The sequence below is a fragment of the Alternaria arbusti genome (genome assembly GCF_024043155.1).
Source record: "Alternaria arbusti strain BMP 1465 chromosome Unknown scaffold_6, whole genome shotgun sequence".
Lineage (NCBI taxonomy): Eukaryota > Fungi > Ascomycota > Dothideomycetes > Pleosporales > Pleosporaceae > Alternaria > Alternaria arbusti.
The window spans coordinates 467,189-486,899 of NW_026249946.1; the positions used below are offsets into that span (position 1 = coordinate 467,189).

Here is a 19,711-nt window from a genome sequence, read left to right on the forward strand (position 1 = left end):
ATGTTTGCAGCGAGAGGGTTGCCTGAGAGCATGCCCGCGTGCTTCTCGTCCGTATGCCCCGATGAGGCCCTACAGTCGGAAAGAACATGATGCCGGTTGCGAGTGTCGGCCGCAAGTAAGACAGCAGCCTTGTGTATCTCTACAATATGGCTGCCTTGGGTTCAGGCCACAACGGTGTTCTGCCAATGATATTCGAACAAGCCTCTGAGCTCGCGTTCCGTGGCTTGCGGCCTGCCGAGGCGTCCTGCGCGTCTGGATCTAGGAGCACTCGGCCACCGAGCTCGTCGCAGCTTCTCTGAAGGCCTTCTCGAGGTCCTGTGCATTGGTCCTGCTTGCACGGAATGTCATCGCAAGAAGCTGAACTTTGAAAAGTGTTCCTGGTGTCATGCGTCGAGATGGGACTGTCAGGTGCTGTCAGGACAACAAGGAGATCCATGGTCGCGCCAGTCGATGGCGATCGTGTATGGAACGCCCGTCATCTCTGATGCAGATGCCCAGGACGGTACTATGCCAATGAGGACTTCGTGATACTTCCCCGGACAACGCCTGTGGCTGCCGCACCCGCGGCTGGTACTTGCGCGGGATAATGCGGAGAGGGCGACAACTGGACGACGCGAACGCCATCTGACACGGGCCGAGTCGCGATCATGCTTGGGATCACGAGAAGGAGGTTGGCGGTTGCAAGATGCAGGATTTCCAGCGTGCACCGCGCGTCTGCTGCTGCGAAGCCCCATGACGTCACTGGATCCGTGGATCACAAATGCACCATCGCAGCACAGACGCTACAGGATATCACCAAAGCTCACTACCACTTAGCCGGCATCTAACAAACTTTACTATCTTCGGGAACTAGCATCGCGACCACCCTGAAACAAACAAACAACCCACCAACCTCCAAGACCAATCGTCAACATGCCTATCGGCCAGCAAGAAAGCGGTGTAACTTCTGGCGTCAAGTTTGTCACGTCCACTGTAGGCAATACGGTTGGCGGCGTTACAAACACTCTAGGAGGGGTTGTTGGCGCGGTTGGACGAGGCTTGGGCGAAACGGTAGATTAATCTGTACTAACCACAAATGAAAATATACTGACTCTGAGCGCCTTTGCTTAGGTCGAGGGCGCCACAGGCAGTGCCGGTCGGCCGGTTGCACGAGGCCTTGCCGATGTATCCACGAGCATTGAAAAAGGTGCAAACGATGTAGCAGGAGGCGTCAAACGTGCTGGGGAGGGCAAATAGGTCTCGATAAGGTTCGACAAGAGTTGGACTTGTTAGTGAAGACTGGGGCTTATACCACTTTCTCCACGGCCTACATCCTGGCGTATAGCGGGGGACAGACAAGACTACACACAGCCACCGAATGCTATCAGTATGGCATGTCGCCAAGTCCATAGGTACATATCTCGTATGTAATGTACCTCTGACGCCAGTGTCCCATACTAACTTGAGTTGGCTTCTTAGGCATTGTGATCAGACATGTGTCCAAGACGCGATGCCGGAACAGTGCGCCGAAGAGATCTCCGCTCATATCATGCAAAGCCTATGTGAAGCTTGCACTTTTGTGATCCTCGAAAGATACCGCGGCCGAGTAGCCCGAGTCTTCTCCACCGGATGCCGATTGTTCCGGATATTTCATACCGAAGCAACCTTTACCTAGGTCCAGGTACATGAGCATCCCACGCCTGGCATACCCATGACGCAGCTAGCTACTGTCCGGCGGACTTTGTTGGTTCTGTCTCGGAGTACCAGTCCAAAGGACACCGAAGGGAAGTAGAGAAGGACCCTGCGGGGACTAAATTGTCGGTTGGCGCGCCACTGTCCCATGGATCAGCATGGAGGGTCCATCCATCGTGAGATCGTGATCGCCGAGGCCGAACAACCTCACCAACACAGACCCCTTCGGCTCGGCTCCCTGTCATACGCTGGCCGCGGTGTTGGATGTACATATGCGTGTCTGGGAAAGGCAGGCGTTGTGCGGGGTCAGATGATCAAACCTACTTTCGTCACTCGCGGAAAGCCTCACCGTGTCACTGACCGCACGAGAAGCTGCAATGGGAATGACTACTGAAGGTTAGCTGTCGAGTACATGCAGCTGCTTAGCGCCACGATTGCGGGATAAATCAGCACAGAGGGTGGAGGACGACTCGAGTGTGTGACGTCAATGGTACGTCTGACATATGCGCATCTCATGTCAGATATGTCTACCATCGCAATATTTGCAAATCCACATCGTAGCCAAGGGTAGTGGTATTGTTTTCAAATGCCATGTTTCCATCGCACAGAATCCCACGAATGCAACCAGTCTTACCCAACAATCTAAGCGTTCTCTAGGGTTGACCAGCCGACGGAGGCAAATGCGCCAGCCTGCAGCCAGCCAGCCAGCAATAAGCGGCATACTATCGATATGCGCCCGCAAGGCCAGCATGCCAGCCTCCCCCAGCCCGTCCTAAGCGTTCCCAAGCAACGGTTCCACTGGAGAAGGTGGGTTGGGGCGGCTGAAGACACTTGCGAAGGCGAAAGCCACATGTACCCCACAAGCGTTGCGCTAGCGCACGTAAGCGTCGTTCCGAATTGGGAACCGATCTTTGACATCAATTGGGGCATTCGTCTCTTTGACACCAATCCCATCCGTCGTCATCCTTGCATTTTGCCTTCCAATAGTCCGATTGAGCGAGCTACATTTTCACCATACACCACCCTGCAGATCCGCCTGCATGTCGGCCAATGAGACGCGCACAACTGATGAATAACGACGCCCCGCCACACTCCACATCGAGGCCTACAGAACGCACGTATATTGCTCTAAGGAAGGCGCTAGGATGCTGCACGGAGCGATCGTCCTAAACCCGCAGTTACGAGACTTCGGTTGAGCAGCTGTCTTAGAGGTTGCATACCACGGAAACCGAGCTCAACATATCGAGATTTGCATTAGGCAGCATGTCACCGGTCAATTGACAGACAGAATACATGGGCTAGAAGGCTGGAACCATTGCGTCAGAGTAGCCAATGCAATGGCAGCAATCGCGTTCAAAGTTACTCACGGGCTGGGATTGAGATAAGTTTAGACGAGAGGCGGGACGGGCTTTGTTCACGCGCATTCCCAGTGAAATGGTGGGGAACTAACTGAGGGGTCGGATGAATGGGCATCCAATGATGTGGCAGAAGTCTCCGCGGTGTTTATCGTTACGGCACGCGCGATCTCTATCCAGCCTCTTTCTCCAGCCGTCAGAAGCGTCGACGCTAGGCGGTTGTAGCTTCGCATTGACGCGTGGAGTTGATCCATGACCTTGGCTCAAGCGCTGAGGCTTCAGTGCATGTCCGATCTGCGGTGATATGCTCGATGAGGTAGATTGAATAGACTAAGTACTCGCCTGGTTGTGAGTATATAGCTGTCTTACCTTCCCGCGTTTCTTACCTACCCAGAACATCTCACACTCTCGTTGTCGTGGTTACCAGCATCGTCGACAGTCTTCCAATCGTATATCAAGTAACTGATACCTCGCTTCTCAGTTTACTCCGTCGCTACTTACGCTCGCTGTCAAGTACGCCCTATACATTAATATCAACCACCAACCGATTATCCGAAAATGAAGTCCTTCGTCGCTGCCGGCCTCGCGGCTGCCGTTGCTGCCTACCCCCAGGCTTCCTCCGACGCTGAGTGTGCGTCCTCTGCCCCGGGCACTTTCGCCATCACCACCGTCAATGCCACCACCACTCCCTCCAGGATGGTCAGGCGCCAGCTTGATGGTACTCTTCAACTGTCTCTCGAGGACGGCAAGTTGACCGACCAGGCTGGTCGCACCGGTTACATCGCCGCCAACTACCAGTATGTTCATTACAACACCTTGACATATTCAGTACTAACATACTACCAGGTTCCAGTTCGATCAACCCGTACAGGAGGGTGCTAGGGAGACTGAAGGCTTCGGTCTCTGCAGCAACGGCTCCATGTCCCTGATGGGCTCCGCTGTCTTCTACCAGTGCTTGTCTGGAGACTTCTACAACCTGTACAGCCAGTCGACTGGTGCTCAGTGCATTCCCATCCACATCCAGGCTACCATGTCCGAGGAGACCGGCCCCGTCTCCCAGATCTCCGATGGACAGCCCCAGGCTACCTCTGCCGGAGCTGTCACTCAGATCTCCGACGGTCAACCCCAGGCTTCCACCCCCGGCGCCGTTGTCACCCAGATCTCTGACGGTCAGCCCCAGGCTTCTTCGCCTGCTGTCGTTACCCAGATCTCCGACGGCCAGCCTCAGGCATCTGCCCCTGTCGTCACCCAGATCTCTGATGGCCAGCCTCAGGCTTCCGCCCCCGTCGTTACTCAGATCTCCGACGGCCAGCCCCAGGCTTCCGCTCCTCTCGTCACCCAGATCTCCGACGGCCAGCCCCAGGCTTCTGCCCCGATCGCCAACTCCACCATGCCTCCCTTCTCAGAGTTCACTGGTGCTGCCTCCACTGGCACTGCCAGCATCGGCGCTCTCGCTGCCGGTTTCCTCGCCCTCTTCTCCTTCTTGTAAGCGAGATCAGCTTCATTCAGCGCGCGCGATGAACTTGGGACATGGTCGCTTTGACGACCACATAATGAAGGATGTAGCGGAGGACGACACGATTTCCTTGCAACGTTCCTTGATGACTGCATACATCTACGACATCATGTACATAGCTAAAGCATAGGCGGCATGGTGTTTGGATATTTGTTTCTAAGAAAGAAGCCACGGACTTAGCTAGTTCAATAGTTAGTCCCGCATCCTCATGCGATGAAAATGTTAATGCAAACGGATCAACAAACGCAACATGTTCCTCAACTCTTTTATCGTGATAGTCAACCCTTCGCGGCTTCTGACCCCGCAACCTAACCTCTTCACAAATCCTCCAGTTTCCAAGAAATGTTCCCCATTACTCAATCCCTTCAAAGCTACTGCGGTAATCCTGGTCGAACAGTCAGACGACATACATCCTTCGCAGTGCCGCAGAGGCGCATTTCCCTGCTTGTGCATGCTGATCTTTATCCTAGCTGTGTCACGTCACATCACACCGGCGATTATACGCTTTTCGCTTGCTACTGCATGTAGTCTCCAATATGCAGTGTCACGCATATGTCTTGACAGGCATCTTGAGCACGTACATAACAGCCGGTGAGGAGGTATATACCCCACGTGCACCTTGCTTCAGCAAGGGCTATGTACCGGTACATTCTCCGAAGTACATGGTACGAAATCGTGATGTCAATTGCACATCGCAAACTTCAATGCAGCTCCTACGATACCACACAGTCCCAAATCACCAAATGGAACAGATACAGCTTAGAGGCACAATATACATATCTCCAAACAAAAAAAGACGACAACAAAGGGGAAAAAAAAGAAAAACCACGGACAAACGTCGTCAATCCATCCTGCATACACACACCGTCCCTGCCTCGCTATTCCTCCATAGCCCCAACCCGCCAAGCTACAGCCCGCCCTAACCACTTAACCACCCTCGATCCCTCAGCCAACGTGTCAAACCACCAAAGATTAAGTTGCAGCCCGCGTTATCGATTGACACGCGTGCATGCACTAGAGTCGTTGGGAGGCTTGCGCCGTCTCTAACACTACCAGCAAGCGCATCTAGCAAGCGTGTTATCGAATCCTCTTTAGTTCTTGAGTGATATTAATAGGACGCGAACAGGGCTAGATGGATTAGCTGTGGCGGTGCGTTTTTCTTTTCGGGTTTTCGGCTTTCCGCGGGGACAAAGTTTGGTCGAGACGGGTTGTTGGACGAACCAGCGGGTTGTATTTTTACTGTGCCGTGTTAAGGTGGCGAGAACGCCTGGGGAAGGGGTGGTGATCCGCTTTTGACACAGAGAACTGGGTTTCTTGTTATGGACATTGTGAATTGGGCTTTTGAAGTGTCTTGCGTGAGAATGTCTGAGAGATATCGCCGTTAGACATTGAACCAACGCCCAGGATTCCGTATGTAGTCTCGGGAATCGTTTTAACAAAATACATGCCTGAGTATCGTGAAGTAGGGGTTTGAGACTTCGTCTAGTTAAGACGGACGGCTTTTTGGAACTGCAATCATGATTTCCGTTAACGAATACCGTCATTCCGTTTAGATGGAGCTTCTTCCACAGAAGGCTTGGATGACGGTGCATCGAAGCACCAGAGCTTCCAGTCAACACTGTTGACTCCTCAGTTTTGCACTCCCGGTTCCGAGATGTGTTTTTTGACTCTAGCAAGTAGTCATTTGGCGCCTCTAGGTGACTCCTCGCAAAAGCTCCAAACGAGATCGATTTGTTCAACTACCGCTCTTGGCTTCCCAAAACCGTGTTTCCACTCTTGAGGCACGTTTTAATGTAATGAACGGAGTTATCTAACTTTCTATCTTCTATTCTTTCCACAAAAGGCCAATACGAGATAGCTTCGCTTCATCGCCGTTTCTGGATGTTCAAAACCGTATTCACGATTTCCATATCTGGTATTCGGCATTCTGGTACAACACATCTGGCACACTTGATATCGCACCCATGCTTTAGTTGGTTACGTGAATTACCGTACCAAAATTGAGTTATCGGATCCTACCAAACGGTGGACATTTGACATCTATGATGCTTGATTACGATATACAGTCATGGCATCTCCATATCGGTACATATTCCTCCATCATTCCTATCGCTTATTCGCTTTCCATAGACCCCTGAAAGTTGGATGCAAACATGAATGACGTTCTGATCATGCTAAATCGTTGCCAGCGACTATGATTTCGGAACAGAAAACCACCGGTGTACATATTCGATGCGTGATATCTGTCATTCGTCACGGATACTAGTGGAATGGAGTCATTGTCGCGCGTCATCTGGAGGTACGCACCGACATAGCGGTCTCGCTCGCTTCGGGCCGACCCAGCCTTCGCTGCACCGTATTACAAGTGTTGGTGTGCAATATGTTGTTATTCCAAGAGCTAACGCCAACGCCCATAAGAGTACATCTACTACGCATATGATAGCCATGGTATGTACTTGCATCTAACTCATACCATCGAGAGAGCCAACGTGCAGCCACATGCGCCCCCCGCTGCTTTGTGTCCGCCTAGCGTGCTTATAATTGCTAGAGTAATCCGCCTAGACGTACTGGCTCAACCATCTGATACCCTCTCCGTATCCCTGCCTCATGACCACACTGCACATGAAGACCTCAACCGGGCGGATACCCTCGAGCGGTACCTTGCCCTTACCGGTTGTCTGGTATAGACCAAGCGCGGAACGGAGCTGGTCCTCGGAGATGGCGTCGGGGTGGTCGATCTTGTTTCCAAGAACGACGAAAGGAGTGTTCTTCAGCTCCTCCATGGCGAGAAGAGCATCGAGCTCGGCTTTTGACTCGGAGAGACGCTCGTGGTCTTTGGCGTCAACAAGGAAGACGATGCCGGAAACTTCGGGGACTGGGACATTGTCAGTTTATGCAAGGCGAACAGGCAGGCTTGACATACAGTAATCGCGCCATAGTCGGCGGGCTTGTGCGTGACCTCCGAGATCGAAGGTTGTGAACTTGACGTTTCCTATTGAGAGCTCTTCGGAAGTGGGGTGCAGAGTCGGCTGGCTGGACCATATGTTAGCCGGTAGCTGTACAATAAGGCCACATCTCACTTACAGGACAGCGACTCTGTCGTTCTTGAGCATGTGCAGAAGCCTAATCGTGTTAGCGAAAGCTCGCGTGTCCAGTTTGGTAGCCATACGTGGTCTTTCCTGCATTGTCACTGGAGCCTAGTCAGCTATACGTATCTGAAATCGCTGGCATGTGGAAGTGCGTACAGTCCGAGGAAGAGGAGTTTGGCATGCTGTGATGATGTGTTAGCTTGAGTAGTGAAGTTGAGACTATGCTCCTGCTTACCTTGTTCATGAGTCCAAGCGAGGACAGAACATCCCAGACTGTTACAAAACGTCAGCCCGTGTTCAAATATGTTCCAAGCAAGCCATTGGTAGATCCGGCAGGTGTTCGGGACATATGCGATGGGATAGTGTCGATGCGCATGTGATAAGCCCGGCCTTGTTGTTTCCTTGCGCGGTGTTGTAGGCGTTGGCCTCGGAAGGCGATAGCAGTGCTAAAATAGAGTGCTGGAGGGATCTTGCTCTGCCGTGCTACGAAAACGAACACACACGTCCATCCATTTCGGGACATAACGAGGGAGGGTAGTTAACTTACACCTGGCGCGAGGTCAGTAAGAAAGCAACATGAGCACATAGCAAGGGGCTTACCAGTCGAGAATCCACATGTTGATGAGAGTTTTTCAGGTCTAGACTGTTGGTTGAGAATGTAGCAACGAAGTGTAGAGTGTGAATGGGAAAGGTAATGTTGGGGGAACATGGCCGCGATCGAGGCGGAAGTTGAGTGGCCCGTGCGCCAGATCCTTGGCGGCGCTGTTCCGAGCTCTCGCGAAGAACTTGGACATCAACCCTCCCGAACCGAAACCACCGCATCCCCGTCTAAATCCATCACAATGGCCGTCGGAGTACGTCACACCCCTTTCAGAAGACCCGTCGAAGCTCTCGAATGCCCAATTGCTGCGCCGGCAGTAGCCCCCCACCCGCAATGGCTCCTCCGAAATGCAGAACAAGAAAACTAACATATCCCCTCTTGTAGCGTAGCGCAGCCCTCAAGCTCGACTGGACCAAGCTGGGCACCCAGCTCGGCCTCAAGGGCCAAACCGCCGCCGCTCTCCAGTCCTTCAAGAAGCGCAACGACGATGCGCGTCGCAAAGTCACTGTTCTCTCCGAGCAGTCCCAGACCGTCGACTTCAACCACTACCGCGGCATCCTCAAGAACCAGGCCGTTATCGACGACATCGAGAAGCAGTTCAACGCTTTCAAGCCCCAGACATACGATGTAGGAAGGCAGATCAAGGCCATTGAGGCTTTCGAGGCCCAGGCCGTCCAGAGCGCAGAGCAGACCAAGAGCGTTGTCGACAAGGAGTTGAGCGACCTCCAGAAGACACTGAAGAACATTGAGGATGCCAGGCCATTCGCTGACCTCACTGTTGTACGTATATACGGTTACGGGCAAGTGAGGGACAAGAGGCTGACAGATATCACAGGACGAGGTCGCAGCTGCTCAGCCCGAGATCGACAAGCGCACCGAGCAGCTCGTCTCCAAGGGTCGCTGGGCCGTTCCCGGCTACAAGGCAAGTTTCTGGAACACTCAAGACTGTTCATATGCAAGTGCTAACAACCCCGCAGGAGAAGTTTGGCGATCTTTCCGTCCTCTAAGCATCTTCTTTGCGTGTAGTCGAGATGTACCCGATCTGGGTTGTATTACCTACGTATTTGTGAATAGTTCCAGACAGTGGAAATGCACCCTAGATTTTGACCATTTACATCATTCCGCCTGCGTTGCTCATATCGATTTCAACGCAGTCACCTCGAGACTTGTACAGCATGAATTCTTACATGATTGGGCAACCCCGCAAATCATACATCACGAAAGAAACGCTTTCTGCTGAGGATGCTGCCCGCATTTCATTACATATGCATTCGATACCGAACCCTCCAAGCACTAGAAGTCACATCGCTATATTGTCATTTCGAAAACGCCGCCCAATGCTTGTGAAATACCCCTTGGTCTTACACAAAATGCCCCCACCTGAAATTAACCCTACTCATCATACTCCGCATCCCTGACCCCACAAAAGTCACTACCGAAGCAGTTGTCCACCATATACCACACCCGCCAGTAGAGACTCGCATTGTTCGCATCGAAAGTTCCGTCCTCTTTTCTCGGTACATGGTCGCCAATGATACCATGTCCTGAGCCAATCACCCAGCCAATGACAGGCACCGAGCCGACTGTTTGCTGCCAACGGGGTTTTGCGGGGAGGAAGGCCTTTTCTTGTGGGAGGAAGACAGCGGGCTTCACGTTTGCGCCCTTGAGTCGCAAGGTTGCGCGTTGAGAACGGGGGTTCAATGCTGTGGTAGTTGCATGCGCGGGAACGGTGTTTGGGTCGAGAGCTTGGTGCATTTCGCGTGGTTGAGACATGGGTTCCACGGGCATGTCGTCGAGATGGCTTGGGAAAGCGCCGCTTGTACTCCTCAGCCAGGCTGGTTCCGAGTTTGATTGCGATACGAGTCCCTGTGACGCTGCAGGCTGGGAGGCCGTTGCTGTGGCAGATGAGGCAGTTGCTGAAGACTGAGATGCGCCGCGTGGTCCTAAGGTGCCTGAAGATACGGTGTTGGGTGAAGCGATTTGTGACATTCCCCCTCCTTCTGCGCGTAACGGCCGGTCACCACCTTGTGGCCCTGTCCCTCTATACATCTCCGCGTAAACTGTGTAGCCCTGGATGTTCTTCGGACTGTAGTGACATGCGCGCTCGGCGGCTTCCGCACTATCGAAAGTCACCTTGACCCAGTGGTCTCCCCCAAGATATGTCTTGATCCTGGTCAAGTATTTCGGTTCCAAGTTTGGGTAGTACGTTGAGCGTTGCGCTGCTAGACTATAGCCGAGCCTGGGGTTGGGGGGCTCGCGGTCGTATTCTTCGTAGATCATTCCGTTGGAAACCTTCTCGTAGTGTGCTATCGCAGCCCATTGCTGCTCGGAGCCAAAACCGTATAGTATAACTTCCTTGGGTTCTTGTGCGAAAGTGGCGTTCGTTGATGCGCCTGCTGCGAACGAAACGTTCAGTCCGTTGCTTGCGTCTATGAGATTTGGTGCCGAAGCTGATGGTGGTAATGCACCGGCTGGCCGCGCGGATACCGAGCGCCTCTTGTCCTCGTCTGCCTTGAAACGACTGAAGATGTCATCTTCTGTGCGCTGGTTGTAGAGTCTCGCTTCGTCAGCTGCGTTGCTGGCGCCCAAGGGTGTCTTCGCTCGTGAGGTGCCGCGTTTCCGTGCTTTGCCAAAGGGGCCTTTCTCTTCTGGCACGCGCCGTTGATTTTGATCAGGACTGTCAGGGATCAATGTTAGCTGTGTGTCCGAATCTATAGGTGAATCCCAGTTGAGGTCGTCCATGTCGTCAACGTAGCATGAAGAAGAGGAATGTCGTATAAAGAACATTCTGCAGTCTTGTTTGTCGCATGACTAGGCTCATGCGTGCAGAAGGCTCCATTCGGTAATGGCAGTGAAACATGACTTACTCTGCGAACTCAAGCGCCCAGGGCAGCCTCCTCCCAGTCGAATCAAACGCGCGCTCGGAATCGGGTACTGCGTGGACCTGCATCTCTTTGGTGTGGTCGCGTCGTTCGTTCGGTGATTCGCTTTTCCGTTCGTGGTGCACGCGCGCGTGGTGCGTCAATCTCCTCGGGTCTTTTGTTTATGCGACAGGAAGACGAGCGGAAAGCTAACGCTAGCTCCAGAAACGCCGCGGCAAAGCCACACCGGGCCCGTGCACCGGAACGTGGCGCACAGTGCGATCTCCAAAAGGTGACGCGGAGCCTTTCCCGATCCATCTACCTTGTGCATGTTGCATGCAATCGGAAGTGGCTTACTTTTGAGTGCTGCCTGGTCGCAACAGCCGCCCATAAGTACCCGATGGAACTGACACCCATCATCGTGCGTGGCAAGAAGAGGAAGTACTTACACCCAGCATATGCTGCCGCCTCCAAAAGTAAACCTTTTACCATACCTGCACAAAACTCTCCAGCATCCACATCTCAACTCAAACGTCAACGGAAAACGAAGTCAGCCCGCAAGAAAAAAGAATATTCGCCCGCCATGCCGACACTCCAAGGACTCCCCACAGAACTGCTGGAAATGATCTTTCTTTACAGCATGAACCCAGCGCTTCCACGCTGCTCACGGGATCTTGGCGCGAAACTCTCCTCACACGCCATAGAGATGAGCTTCACTATGCAGGCCTTCTTCCATACCGTCGATCACCGTACCAACTATCGGGACCGACTCGTCACCAGCGATGCCTCACTCCAGTCCAACATCCTGACCTGCCATTTCTTTACCTACGACTTCTTTTTGAAATACGTGCAGCGCGCACAAGATGCCATGGTCAAGTTGCGCGGGAAAGCCTGGGCCGCTACTGGAGTTACGATCCCCGGAGTGTCCTACTTCGACGGACTATGGCCATACAAGTTCACCAAAATCCCTCATCTCGCTTTTGCGCAAGGCTTTCACATACCAGAAAAGTTGCTGCATGGGCCATGGACGGAGGACAAAGCGTCACTGCTTTACGTTTTGGTTAGCCTGACTGGAGAGATCGATTGGGAGGGTAGTATGGCAGGTGAAGTGGCGAAATCGGGCATGAAAGAAGCGATCAAGGAAGGTAACGAGCACGCGGTGGCAGCGCTCGCCGTGCTGTTGGGTGTGCAAAAAGGCATCACTACCGAGCTACTGCAGTATGCTGTCATACACTGCGGTTGCGACATCAGCATCATCCGCCACCTACTCTTCAACGCACAGATCCTCGCCGAAGAGGCGTCGAGCACGTTGAATTTCCACGACCCTGCACTGTGGGCGTGGGCAGACGTCAACGGCCACAAGGGAGTGACGCTCAAGACCATGCTCAAGGATGCGGTTGCATTTGATCTCGAGTTTTACTTCGAAGATAACGCCGACTGGTCCAAGATCGTCCCCTTCCCGTACGGTGGAAGCAAATTCGACGCAAGGACAGCATTCAACGACGTGGTGAGGGAGCTGCTGACGAACCTGTACCGAAACTACGGAAGGAAAATCACACGAAGGAGAGCGACGACACCAGAGCAGAGAATCGCAGCGGATGATGCAGATGTTGATTGACTTTTTTTATTGAGACTAGCTAGAGCGAATACCCTGCCTACATGGCCTATATATCACTTACCTTTGCGACCTATCTGGCATGTTGCGCGGATTGCCTTGATCGTGCTAAACTATTTCTTCACGACTTTGGTTACCTTCATCACATGCCCGCGTGACCAACGCGGACAAGCCAACTTAGTGGAAGAAGGCTGAAAGCATGGCTGAACACGTAGACGGAACGCGCAATCGGCACATGCAGGGATGTTGAGCGTCCTTTCGTACACATGAGATTTTTCCTGCAGGCTTGTTAGTGACTTGTATTGACACAAAGCGTTATCAAGCAGAGCGTGTTTGTGAGTCCCTTCAGTGATCTTGGTGATAAAATAGTAATCATAGAAATCATATACTATCTATTGCATGTTGTAATCATTGGGAGTGGGGGCGGTGAGGTTAAAGAATAAGAACTGACCTGTATATGATAGCCATGTGCAGTGACGGCACTGCAGTCGCATGTCGACATGGGTTTGCAATGAGCAGGCTCACAGCGACGTTGCATGTCAACTATCTGTTGACTGGGTATCTAAGCGTCTGTTTTGGTCAGCGTTTGTCGCGAACTCTGTGCGGTGGTGAAGCTGAATGGGTAAAGCAAGCTCAGAATATGTAAGAAATTGAATGTCATGACTTCGACGCCGTTAAGAGACCCCGGCGAGGGTCTCCGACGCCGAGCTCAATCGCAAATTATGTCATCCTAGGATGGGGGAGGAGTGTGGAGGTGAGAGACATACCAGTGGAGCTATGGGTGTTGGGTCGTAGCTATGGGTCTTTGGAGTAGTTTAGCTCGGCGCATGTCGCGTCCGTCGTGTCTGCACCTGCAGAGCGCATAGTGCGAGGTGAAGTGATCGTGATAGCCACGTCGACGACTGCATAAAGTCGCGACGGCTGTCGAGTTGAGTGTGGTGCTTCTGCGGTGCCTGCGGTGCTGGAGGAGATGATGGAAGTCGCGCGGTCGCAGAAAACTTTAAGGACGGCGCTAGCGCCAAGGCGCCTTTCGCTTGTGCACGGCCCCGGGCTCACACTGAATTTCGAACCTCCACCGACCGACATTACTTACTCCCGACAAGAACATCAACACCGACTCCTATTTCCGACCGGTACGCTTTCGACGCAGCAATACTCCACGTGTCTCTCCGTCTAACATTCTCCTGCAGCACATATCGACGAAATGGGTGACGCCGAAATTACAACGAGTGCCTGGAGGCTGGTAGAGGTCGGCCGCGTGGTCCTCTTCAACGAGGGTGCATTCGAGGGCCGCCTCGCTGTCATCGTCGAGATCATCGACCACAAGCGTGTATGGGAAATTCGCGATCCGGGTGCTGTTCAGCGGCTCACACAGACATAGGTCCTCCTCCAAGGTCCCTCCGAGAAGGCCCCTGTCCCTCGCCAGGAAGTCGCGCTTGCGAAACTCTCCCTTACACCCATCGTCATCCCCAAGCTTCCCCGTGCCTCGGGTAACGGTCACGTCGCGAAGAAGTGGGAGGAGCACAAGGTCCAGCAAAAGTTCGACGAGAGCTCATGGGCCCAGAAGCGTGCGGCTATCCAGAAGAGGCGGGGACTCAATGACTTTGAGCGCTTCAAGGTCATGAAGATGAGGAAGCAGGTACGTTTTGCCTTGCACCTGTGTCGTCGAATGCGACCGCTCGGACTGGACGCGGTGCACCAGATGCGAATTGGGAACACGGACTAACAGCAACACAGGCTCGTTTCGAGGTTCAGAAGACCTTCGCCAAGATCCGCGCCAGCGCAAAGGCATAGGTAGTCTCGATGCTGTCGGGAGACAGGCGTTGTGGTGATCGCTGCATGCAGGTGGCATAGAGGCATGACGTGCATTTCATGAGCATTCCGAAGGCGACCTCAAAGGCATTCAAAAATTCAAGGCCTGGTTAAGGGCGAATAAGTCCAATGTTTGGCACGGTGCAATTCGGTTTGGGAACGGTTTACTCGGCTCTCGCATGCATTCCACATGTAGCAAGAGAGTTCAATCCACAAATTCATGAACACACACGAACAGTGCAACTAGAATTGCAATTTGATACCCCCTTTGAAATGCCCGTCCTTGTGAATTGCGCGACATAGGCTGTGAGAGTAATTGTTGCTTGTGATGGGCGTCATTGCCAATTGCGAGAGCTGCCCGCGCTAAACCGCCCACAAATCATTTTTGGAAGCTCCGACCCCAACTCCGCGACGCTCGATATTGCAGCACCACCACCACCTGCCGTCACCCACAAACCGACAAAATGGCCAACCCCCGCATTGAAGAGCTCCCCGACGAGCCCGAGAAGAAGAACGTCCAGATCGAGGAGGATGAGTCCAGCGACGAGTCTGAGAACGAGGAGGGCGAGGTCAACGTGCCCGCGGGCTCTTCCGTCGCCGTCCACTCCCGCAACGAGAAGAAGGCTCGCAAGGCCATTGCCAAGCTCGGCCTGAAGCACATCGACGGCATCACACGCGTCACCCTCCGCCGACCGAAGAACGTGAGTGCTTTCCGCGCAATTGGTGGGGGAGCTGCAGTCAACAAACACGAGATGCGGGCAGACCATAGACACAGTGCAGGGTATTAGGCTAACACACCTACCAGGTTCTATTTGTTATCAACCAGCCGGACGTCTACAAGTCGCCCTCAAGCAACACCTGGATGTGAGTCGCTGCCCCTCAATAGCACAAGCCGCCTGCTGACCCCGCACCAGCATCTTCGGTGAGGCCAAGATCGAGGACTTGAACGCCCAGGCCCAGGCCTCCGCCGCCCAGCAGCTCGCTCAGGGCGAGTCCGCGCCCCACGACCACGCCGGTCATGACCACGGCGACGACTCCGGCAAGGGCAAGGCCAAGGCTGTCGAGGACAAGAAGGACGAGGAGGAAGAGGAGGACGACGATGAGGAGATCGACGACTCTGGTCTTGAGGCCAAGGACATCGAGCTCGTCATGCAGCAGGCCAGCGTCTCGCGGAAGAAGGCCGTCAAGGCCCTCAAGGAGAACGACAACGACATCGTAAACTCCATCATGGCGCTGAGCATATAGACCACTCGGGTCTAGGTGTCTGGGTGTAAAAGGTGGATGACGACTTCAAACGCACTGCGGAGTCGAGAGACTTCTGCCTGCTCATGTAAAAGAATCTATCAACATGAATCTTTACGAATCATCGGTGGCCGTCCGGTCCATTCGAAAGCATTGGTGCCCAATGATTGCTACCTTGTCGACATGCGTTAGTGATCAGAAGCTAACCAGTCTAGAAACCTTCCAGTCGCAAGATAGAATGGAAACTCTAAGCAATGGCAGAACGGGGGCTGGCACAACGCAGCTGAAATATTCATGGGGCCAGACGAGCGACTGCATCTACCACTTGGCAGTTTGACCTTCTTCCATTGGAGCATATGGTTTCCCAACTCTGAGTCTTGTGGTAGCTGCAAAGCAGCCCTGCGGAATGAGGTGAGATGCAACAAGCATACCTTCTAGCGGTCGATCATCAGAAGTTTAACATGGCGGCTTCCAGTCATGCACACTCAGACACTAGTTCATGTGTCTTGAGGCTCTTTCTGACGTAGAGCTGCTGACAAGCCGCTATAGCCTCAAGGGCCAATATGCGTGTGCTGAGTGATGACTACCAACGGCTTCGATCAATCGCGATAGATTTGTCCAGATTGATATGCCTTTTCCAGAATCGCGGGTCCCGAGACTGAGGGTCAACGTCGTGCTTATGCGCGTGGCTGGTGAGATGGGGATCGTGACGTCCAAGGACATTTCCAAACGTGGAACGCGGAATGCTAAACGCGCAGTTGCTCAGCAGCGGCTTTGTCAGGTACCCCTCGGAATGAAAGCTATCCGGGAGCAGTGTTGTTAGCAATCGTGAATTGCGTGAGGATTGCGAGGTAATAGCGGTGAAGTTTGCGAGGGTGCGATGCTCAGCCACAAGCTAACCAGCCACAGCGGACAAATCCGGATCTCATGAACTCTTCCATCGTCAGCACAGATATGGGGAATCAGCCTCAGCCTCACGACATATTCTGGTTAGCTTCTTTCTCATTGTGTCGAGATACCCAGATATACAACGGAAAGTCGACTTTCCGAACATGTTTCGCACTCCCCGTTAGGATTGCGCCTACCTACCCACTCCACACATCGACAACATCGAGCTCAGCTACCATGCTGCGCGTTAGTTCTCAGCATGGCACTTACCTGATCCACGATATTCTCCGCAATATGCAACGGCGATGATGGTGTTGAAGACGCTGCTAGGATTTAAGCGATCCACTGTTGCTTACACAGTTGAAACATGATGAATACACGACCAATGAGCGATCAATCCAAACTTTCGGCATCAAGAATGTGGCTGGTATTATCACAGTATCTTTACAAAGGCTCTTGGACTCAGATCGACCGGGCCGCGAGAGCCATGACCAAGTCACATAGCCCTTGTTCATGACCTATAATCTGACCACAGCACTTGTGTTTGATGTGTCGCAGACCCGTTGCTGCAAGCAGACTGGCCTATCAAGAAGACGATGCTAACACTATCGGACCTACATCGAACGCACGGAGGCCTAAAGGGACGAGGGTTATCTCATAGTTCCTCAAAGGATTCATAATCTTACTTGATGCTTCCGCATTCGACAATTCACAGCTGCCTTCTTCACCCTTGGCACTGTTGTTTGGGAAGCCTACAACTTCTTATGACGATATGGCGTCGAGAGCTGAACTCATCCCCATGAAGCCTTCTTGCATGTGGCCCTCCTTGGATGCCTCACCACACATACATTGGCTATGAGATAACTGTAGCTGAGAGGGCCAATCCTACGACAACATCAGCAATGAAAAGTTCTATATAACACTTTGACTGTCTTCAACAAACGATGGACTCATCACAGCAAGTTGTACTTCCCATACATCCTCCTACATCAACTTCGGTACCCCATATTCAGTTAAGCTCGGGCTCGAATTGCTATTACATGTCCATCGATCCTACATCTTCTACCAATCCCATTCACAGCGAGTACTATAACCCACCACCACGTAGATACCGGGTTCCACAGTTGGCCAGCATGTCTTCCAGCCGAAAGATCACCTCCGTACGTCTCAATCCGCTATATAACCGTCAACACCGATTTCCCGGATACTAAACTCCAATAGGCTGAGAAGGCACAATACATCCAAGCGCTTCGATCTCACCAGTTCAACACCATCGTTGAACTCGTCCGTGTTGAGCAGGCTTTTGCAAAGCTCGGTACACCGGACTGCAGTGAGCCGATGACGGCGGCTTGTAAGTATCGACAGTACTGGTATATGTAGATTGAAAACTGATTGTGGGTATCAGGGAAGTACTACGTCGAGTCGCATGGCCTGTTGACCGAACTTCGTGGATTGACTAGGAACTATCCTTTCAGGTAAACTGCCCATCATGACCCCCCGAAGGGTACACGGTGCCTCCCAAAGCATGTGCTAACCCATCTGTAGTTCTGACTGCCTAGACGAAGCAAAGCGACGTGTCTACGCCGACCCTGCAAGCAACCGCTCATGGAACTTGTGTTGGTTGGTTCTGAACAAGATACAAACTGAGTACGTCTACCAAAACATACACTACATTGCGATTTCGTTTGCTGATCTCAAGACAGTCAGCTACTGCCGTACTATGCGCGTTACCAGGCGTCTCAGCCAGCTATGTGGGCGGGTCAGACCCCTTCTGCTGATCAGATCACGCAGCTCACGAATGCTTTCGTTAATGAATGGAATTGGGCACTTGGTCAGATGTTGGGGCGTTGGACACAGCCACCGGCGCGATGAGAGCGTGCGGATATTAAGGGTTTGGTGTGTTGGTGATGGCGTTGATCGCTATCGAGGTCGCGTGTAGGTCCTTGTATTGCTTGCTTCTCTTTCCTATCCGGTGGCAATCTCTTTACACTCGTTTGACTCCTGGCGGTATAGACCTCTTCATATCATTTTTTATTTTACATATTCTGCTTAGACCTCTGTCGAACATGAAGGCCTCTAGCCTATATCCCAGAAACTTAGGTCGTCCTCATTGACCTAGCCTTACTTCGCTCTGTCTCAATAACGCTACCATCTGTCGCATCCAAAATAATAGTCCCTTGCCTTAATTTCCTGGGTATTTTCCGCACTCACAGCATGAGCGAGCGCAGTGTTCAAGTATGCCCCAAAGTCTGCCGTTATCCCAGAATGCGTAACATCATCTGTTCCCGTGATATCTAGGGAAGGTGTGTTCGACATCCATTGGACCGTTTCGCCGTTCGTCACTCCGATAGCAAAGAATGAGACTTTGACAGGGAGCCACACCGCTCCTTCCTCGAGCATTATAGATTACAATCCTAGCGTTCAAGCCTTCACGTACTATCCAGGCCGCAAGATCCGCCTACGAGAGCGGGGTATGTGTATTTCGTGCCACGGTGATAGGGCAAAGGGCCAGCCTTGTCGACTGGTGGATGTCTCATCGGTGAAGTTGGACGAATGGCTGATAATGAATGTCTCGGTTGGATACTAGTGCATGTAGATATACTGTCAGCTGCTCAATCGCGAGGTTGCTTCCCGCTCATGAGTTCCAGATAAGAGTGTCGTGCTATCTCTCGTTTTTGCAAAGCATCCTTCGTTCTTGACATCTCTCAACAACACTTATCCCCAACGTTCTTTCAGGCATCGTCACCTCTGCACTTTAGTGCGCTAGCAGCTCTAACATGGCTTCCTACGAGAGAAGGGTACGCATGATTCGCTTTATCACCCGTATGGGCCAACCAATGTCGTGGGGCTTGATGCTAGGCTACTACAACATCAGATGTTCTCCGGAAGATGCAATTCTGACCAGCTATAGCCGAAACAACCAGGAGAGACCCAACCTATCGATGGAGGGTATAGGGTTCGCCCACACTCAATCGTGCTTTCACGACACGAAACTGAAGATCGATAGCCAAAGGCAATACGTACTGATCCGGCGCCTGGGGACGGAGGTTACAAGGTCTGC

The 19,711-nt window shown here is 52.6% G+C and overlaps 9 protein-coding genes across 9 annotated transcripts; 7 read left to right on the forward strand and 2 right to left on the reverse strand.

Moving 5' to 3' along the window:
- Positions 1 to 912: 912 nt before the first annotated feature.
- On the forward strand, positions 913 to 1,236 carry J4E86_005351 (uncharacterized protein; the record flags this gene model as incomplete). The annotated part of the gene is made up of 2 exons (XM_051445885.1): positions 913 to 1,050; positions 1,111 to 1,236. 2 exons carry the CDS (start codon positions 913 to 915, stop codon positions 1,234 to 1,236), a joined length of 264 nt encoding a protein of 87 aa, XP_051302652.1.
- Positions 1,237 to 3,584: 2,348 nt separating this feature from the next.
- J4E86_005352 (uncharacterized protein) lies at positions 3,585 to 4,515 on the forward strand (the record flags this gene model as incomplete). The annotated part of the gene is made up of 2 exons (XM_051445886.1): positions 3,585 to 3,823; positions 3,873 to 4,515. The coding sequence occupies 2 exons, from the start codon at positions 3,585 to 3,587 to the stop codon at positions 4,513 to 4,515; spliced, it is 882 nt and encodes a 293-aa protein (XP_051302653.1).
- Positions 4,516 to 7,100: 2,585 nt separating this feature from the next.
- Positions 7,101 to 8,248, reverse strand: SAR1 (COPII coat GTPase; the record flags this gene model as incomplete). Its single annotated transcript, XM_051445887.1, has 8 exons — positions 7,101 to 7,417; positions 7,466 to 7,575; positions 7,627 to 7,665; positions 7,712 to 7,732; positions 7,788 to 7,813; positions 7,867 to 7,904; positions 8,158 to 8,180; positions 8,232 to 8,248. 8 exons carry the CDS (start codon positions 8,246 to 8,248, stop codon positions 7,101 to 7,103), a joined length of 591 nt encoding a protein of 196 aa, XP_051302654.1.
- A 225-nt stretch (positions 8,249 to 8,473) lies between these two features.
- Positions 8,474 to 9,239, forward strand: ATP7 (ATP synthase d subunit; the record flags this gene model as incomplete). The annotated part of the gene is made up of 4 exons (XM_051445888.1): positions 8,474 to 8,485; positions 8,617 to 9,012; positions 9,068 to 9,139; positions 9,210 to 9,239. 4 exons carry the CDS (start codon positions 8,474 to 8,476, stop codon positions 9,237 to 9,239), a joined length of 510 nt encoding a protein of 169 aa, XP_051302655.1.
- Positions 9,240 to 9,624: 385 nt separating this feature from the next.
- On the reverse strand, positions 9,625 to 11,182 carry J4E86_005355 (uncharacterized protein; the record flags this gene model as incomplete). The annotated part of the gene is made up of 2 exons (XM_051445889.1): positions 9,625 to 10,909; positions 11,100 to 11,182. The coding sequence occupies 2 exons, from the start codon at positions 11,180 to 11,182 to the stop codon at positions 9,625 to 9,627; spliced, it is 1,368 nt and encodes a 455-aa protein (XP_051302656.1).
- Positions 11,183 to 11,676: 494 nt separating this feature from the next.
- Positions 11,677 to 12,711, forward strand: J4E86_005356 (uncharacterized protein; the record flags this gene model as incomplete). Its single annotated transcript, XM_051445890.1, has 1 exon — positions 11,677 to 12,711. One exon carries the CDS (start codon positions 11,677 to 11,679, stop codon positions 12,709 to 12,711), a length of 1,035 nt encoding a protein of 344 aa, XP_051302657.1.
- Positions 12,712 to 13,912: 1,201 nt separating this feature from the next.
- Positions 13,913 to 14,502, forward strand: J4E86_005357 (uncharacterized protein; the record flags this gene model as incomplete). The annotated part of the gene is made up of 3 exons (XM_051445891.1): positions 13,913 to 14,038; positions 14,090 to 14,347; positions 14,446 to 14,502. The coding sequence occupies 3 exons, from the start codon at positions 13,913 to 13,915 to the stop codon at positions 14,500 to 14,502; spliced, it is 441 nt and encodes a 146-aa protein (XP_051302658.1).
- A 482-nt stretch (positions 14,503 to 14,984) lies between these two features.
- EGD2 (GAL4 enhancer protein) lies at positions 14,985 to 15,765 on the forward strand (the record flags this gene model as incomplete). The annotated part of the gene is made up of 3 exons (XM_051445892.1): positions 14,985 to 15,221; positions 15,326 to 15,384; positions 15,435 to 15,765. The coding sequence occupies 3 exons, from the start codon at positions 14,985 to 14,987 to the stop codon at positions 15,763 to 15,765; spliced, it is 627 nt and encodes a 208-aa protein (XP_051302659.1).
- A 2,223-nt stretch (positions 15,766 to 17,988) lies between these two features.
- On the forward strand, positions 17,989 to 18,522 carry J4E86_005359 (uncharacterized protein; the record flags this gene model as incomplete). Its single annotated transcript, XM_051445893.1, has 4 exons — positions 17,989 to 18,001; positions 18,056 to 18,125; positions 18,196 to 18,297; positions 18,354 to 18,522. 4 exons carry the CDS (start codon positions 17,989 to 17,991, stop codon positions 18,520 to 18,522), a joined length of 354 nt encoding a protein of 117 aa, XP_051302660.1.
- Between the last annotated feature and the right edge of the window lie 1,189 nt (positions 18,523 to 19,711).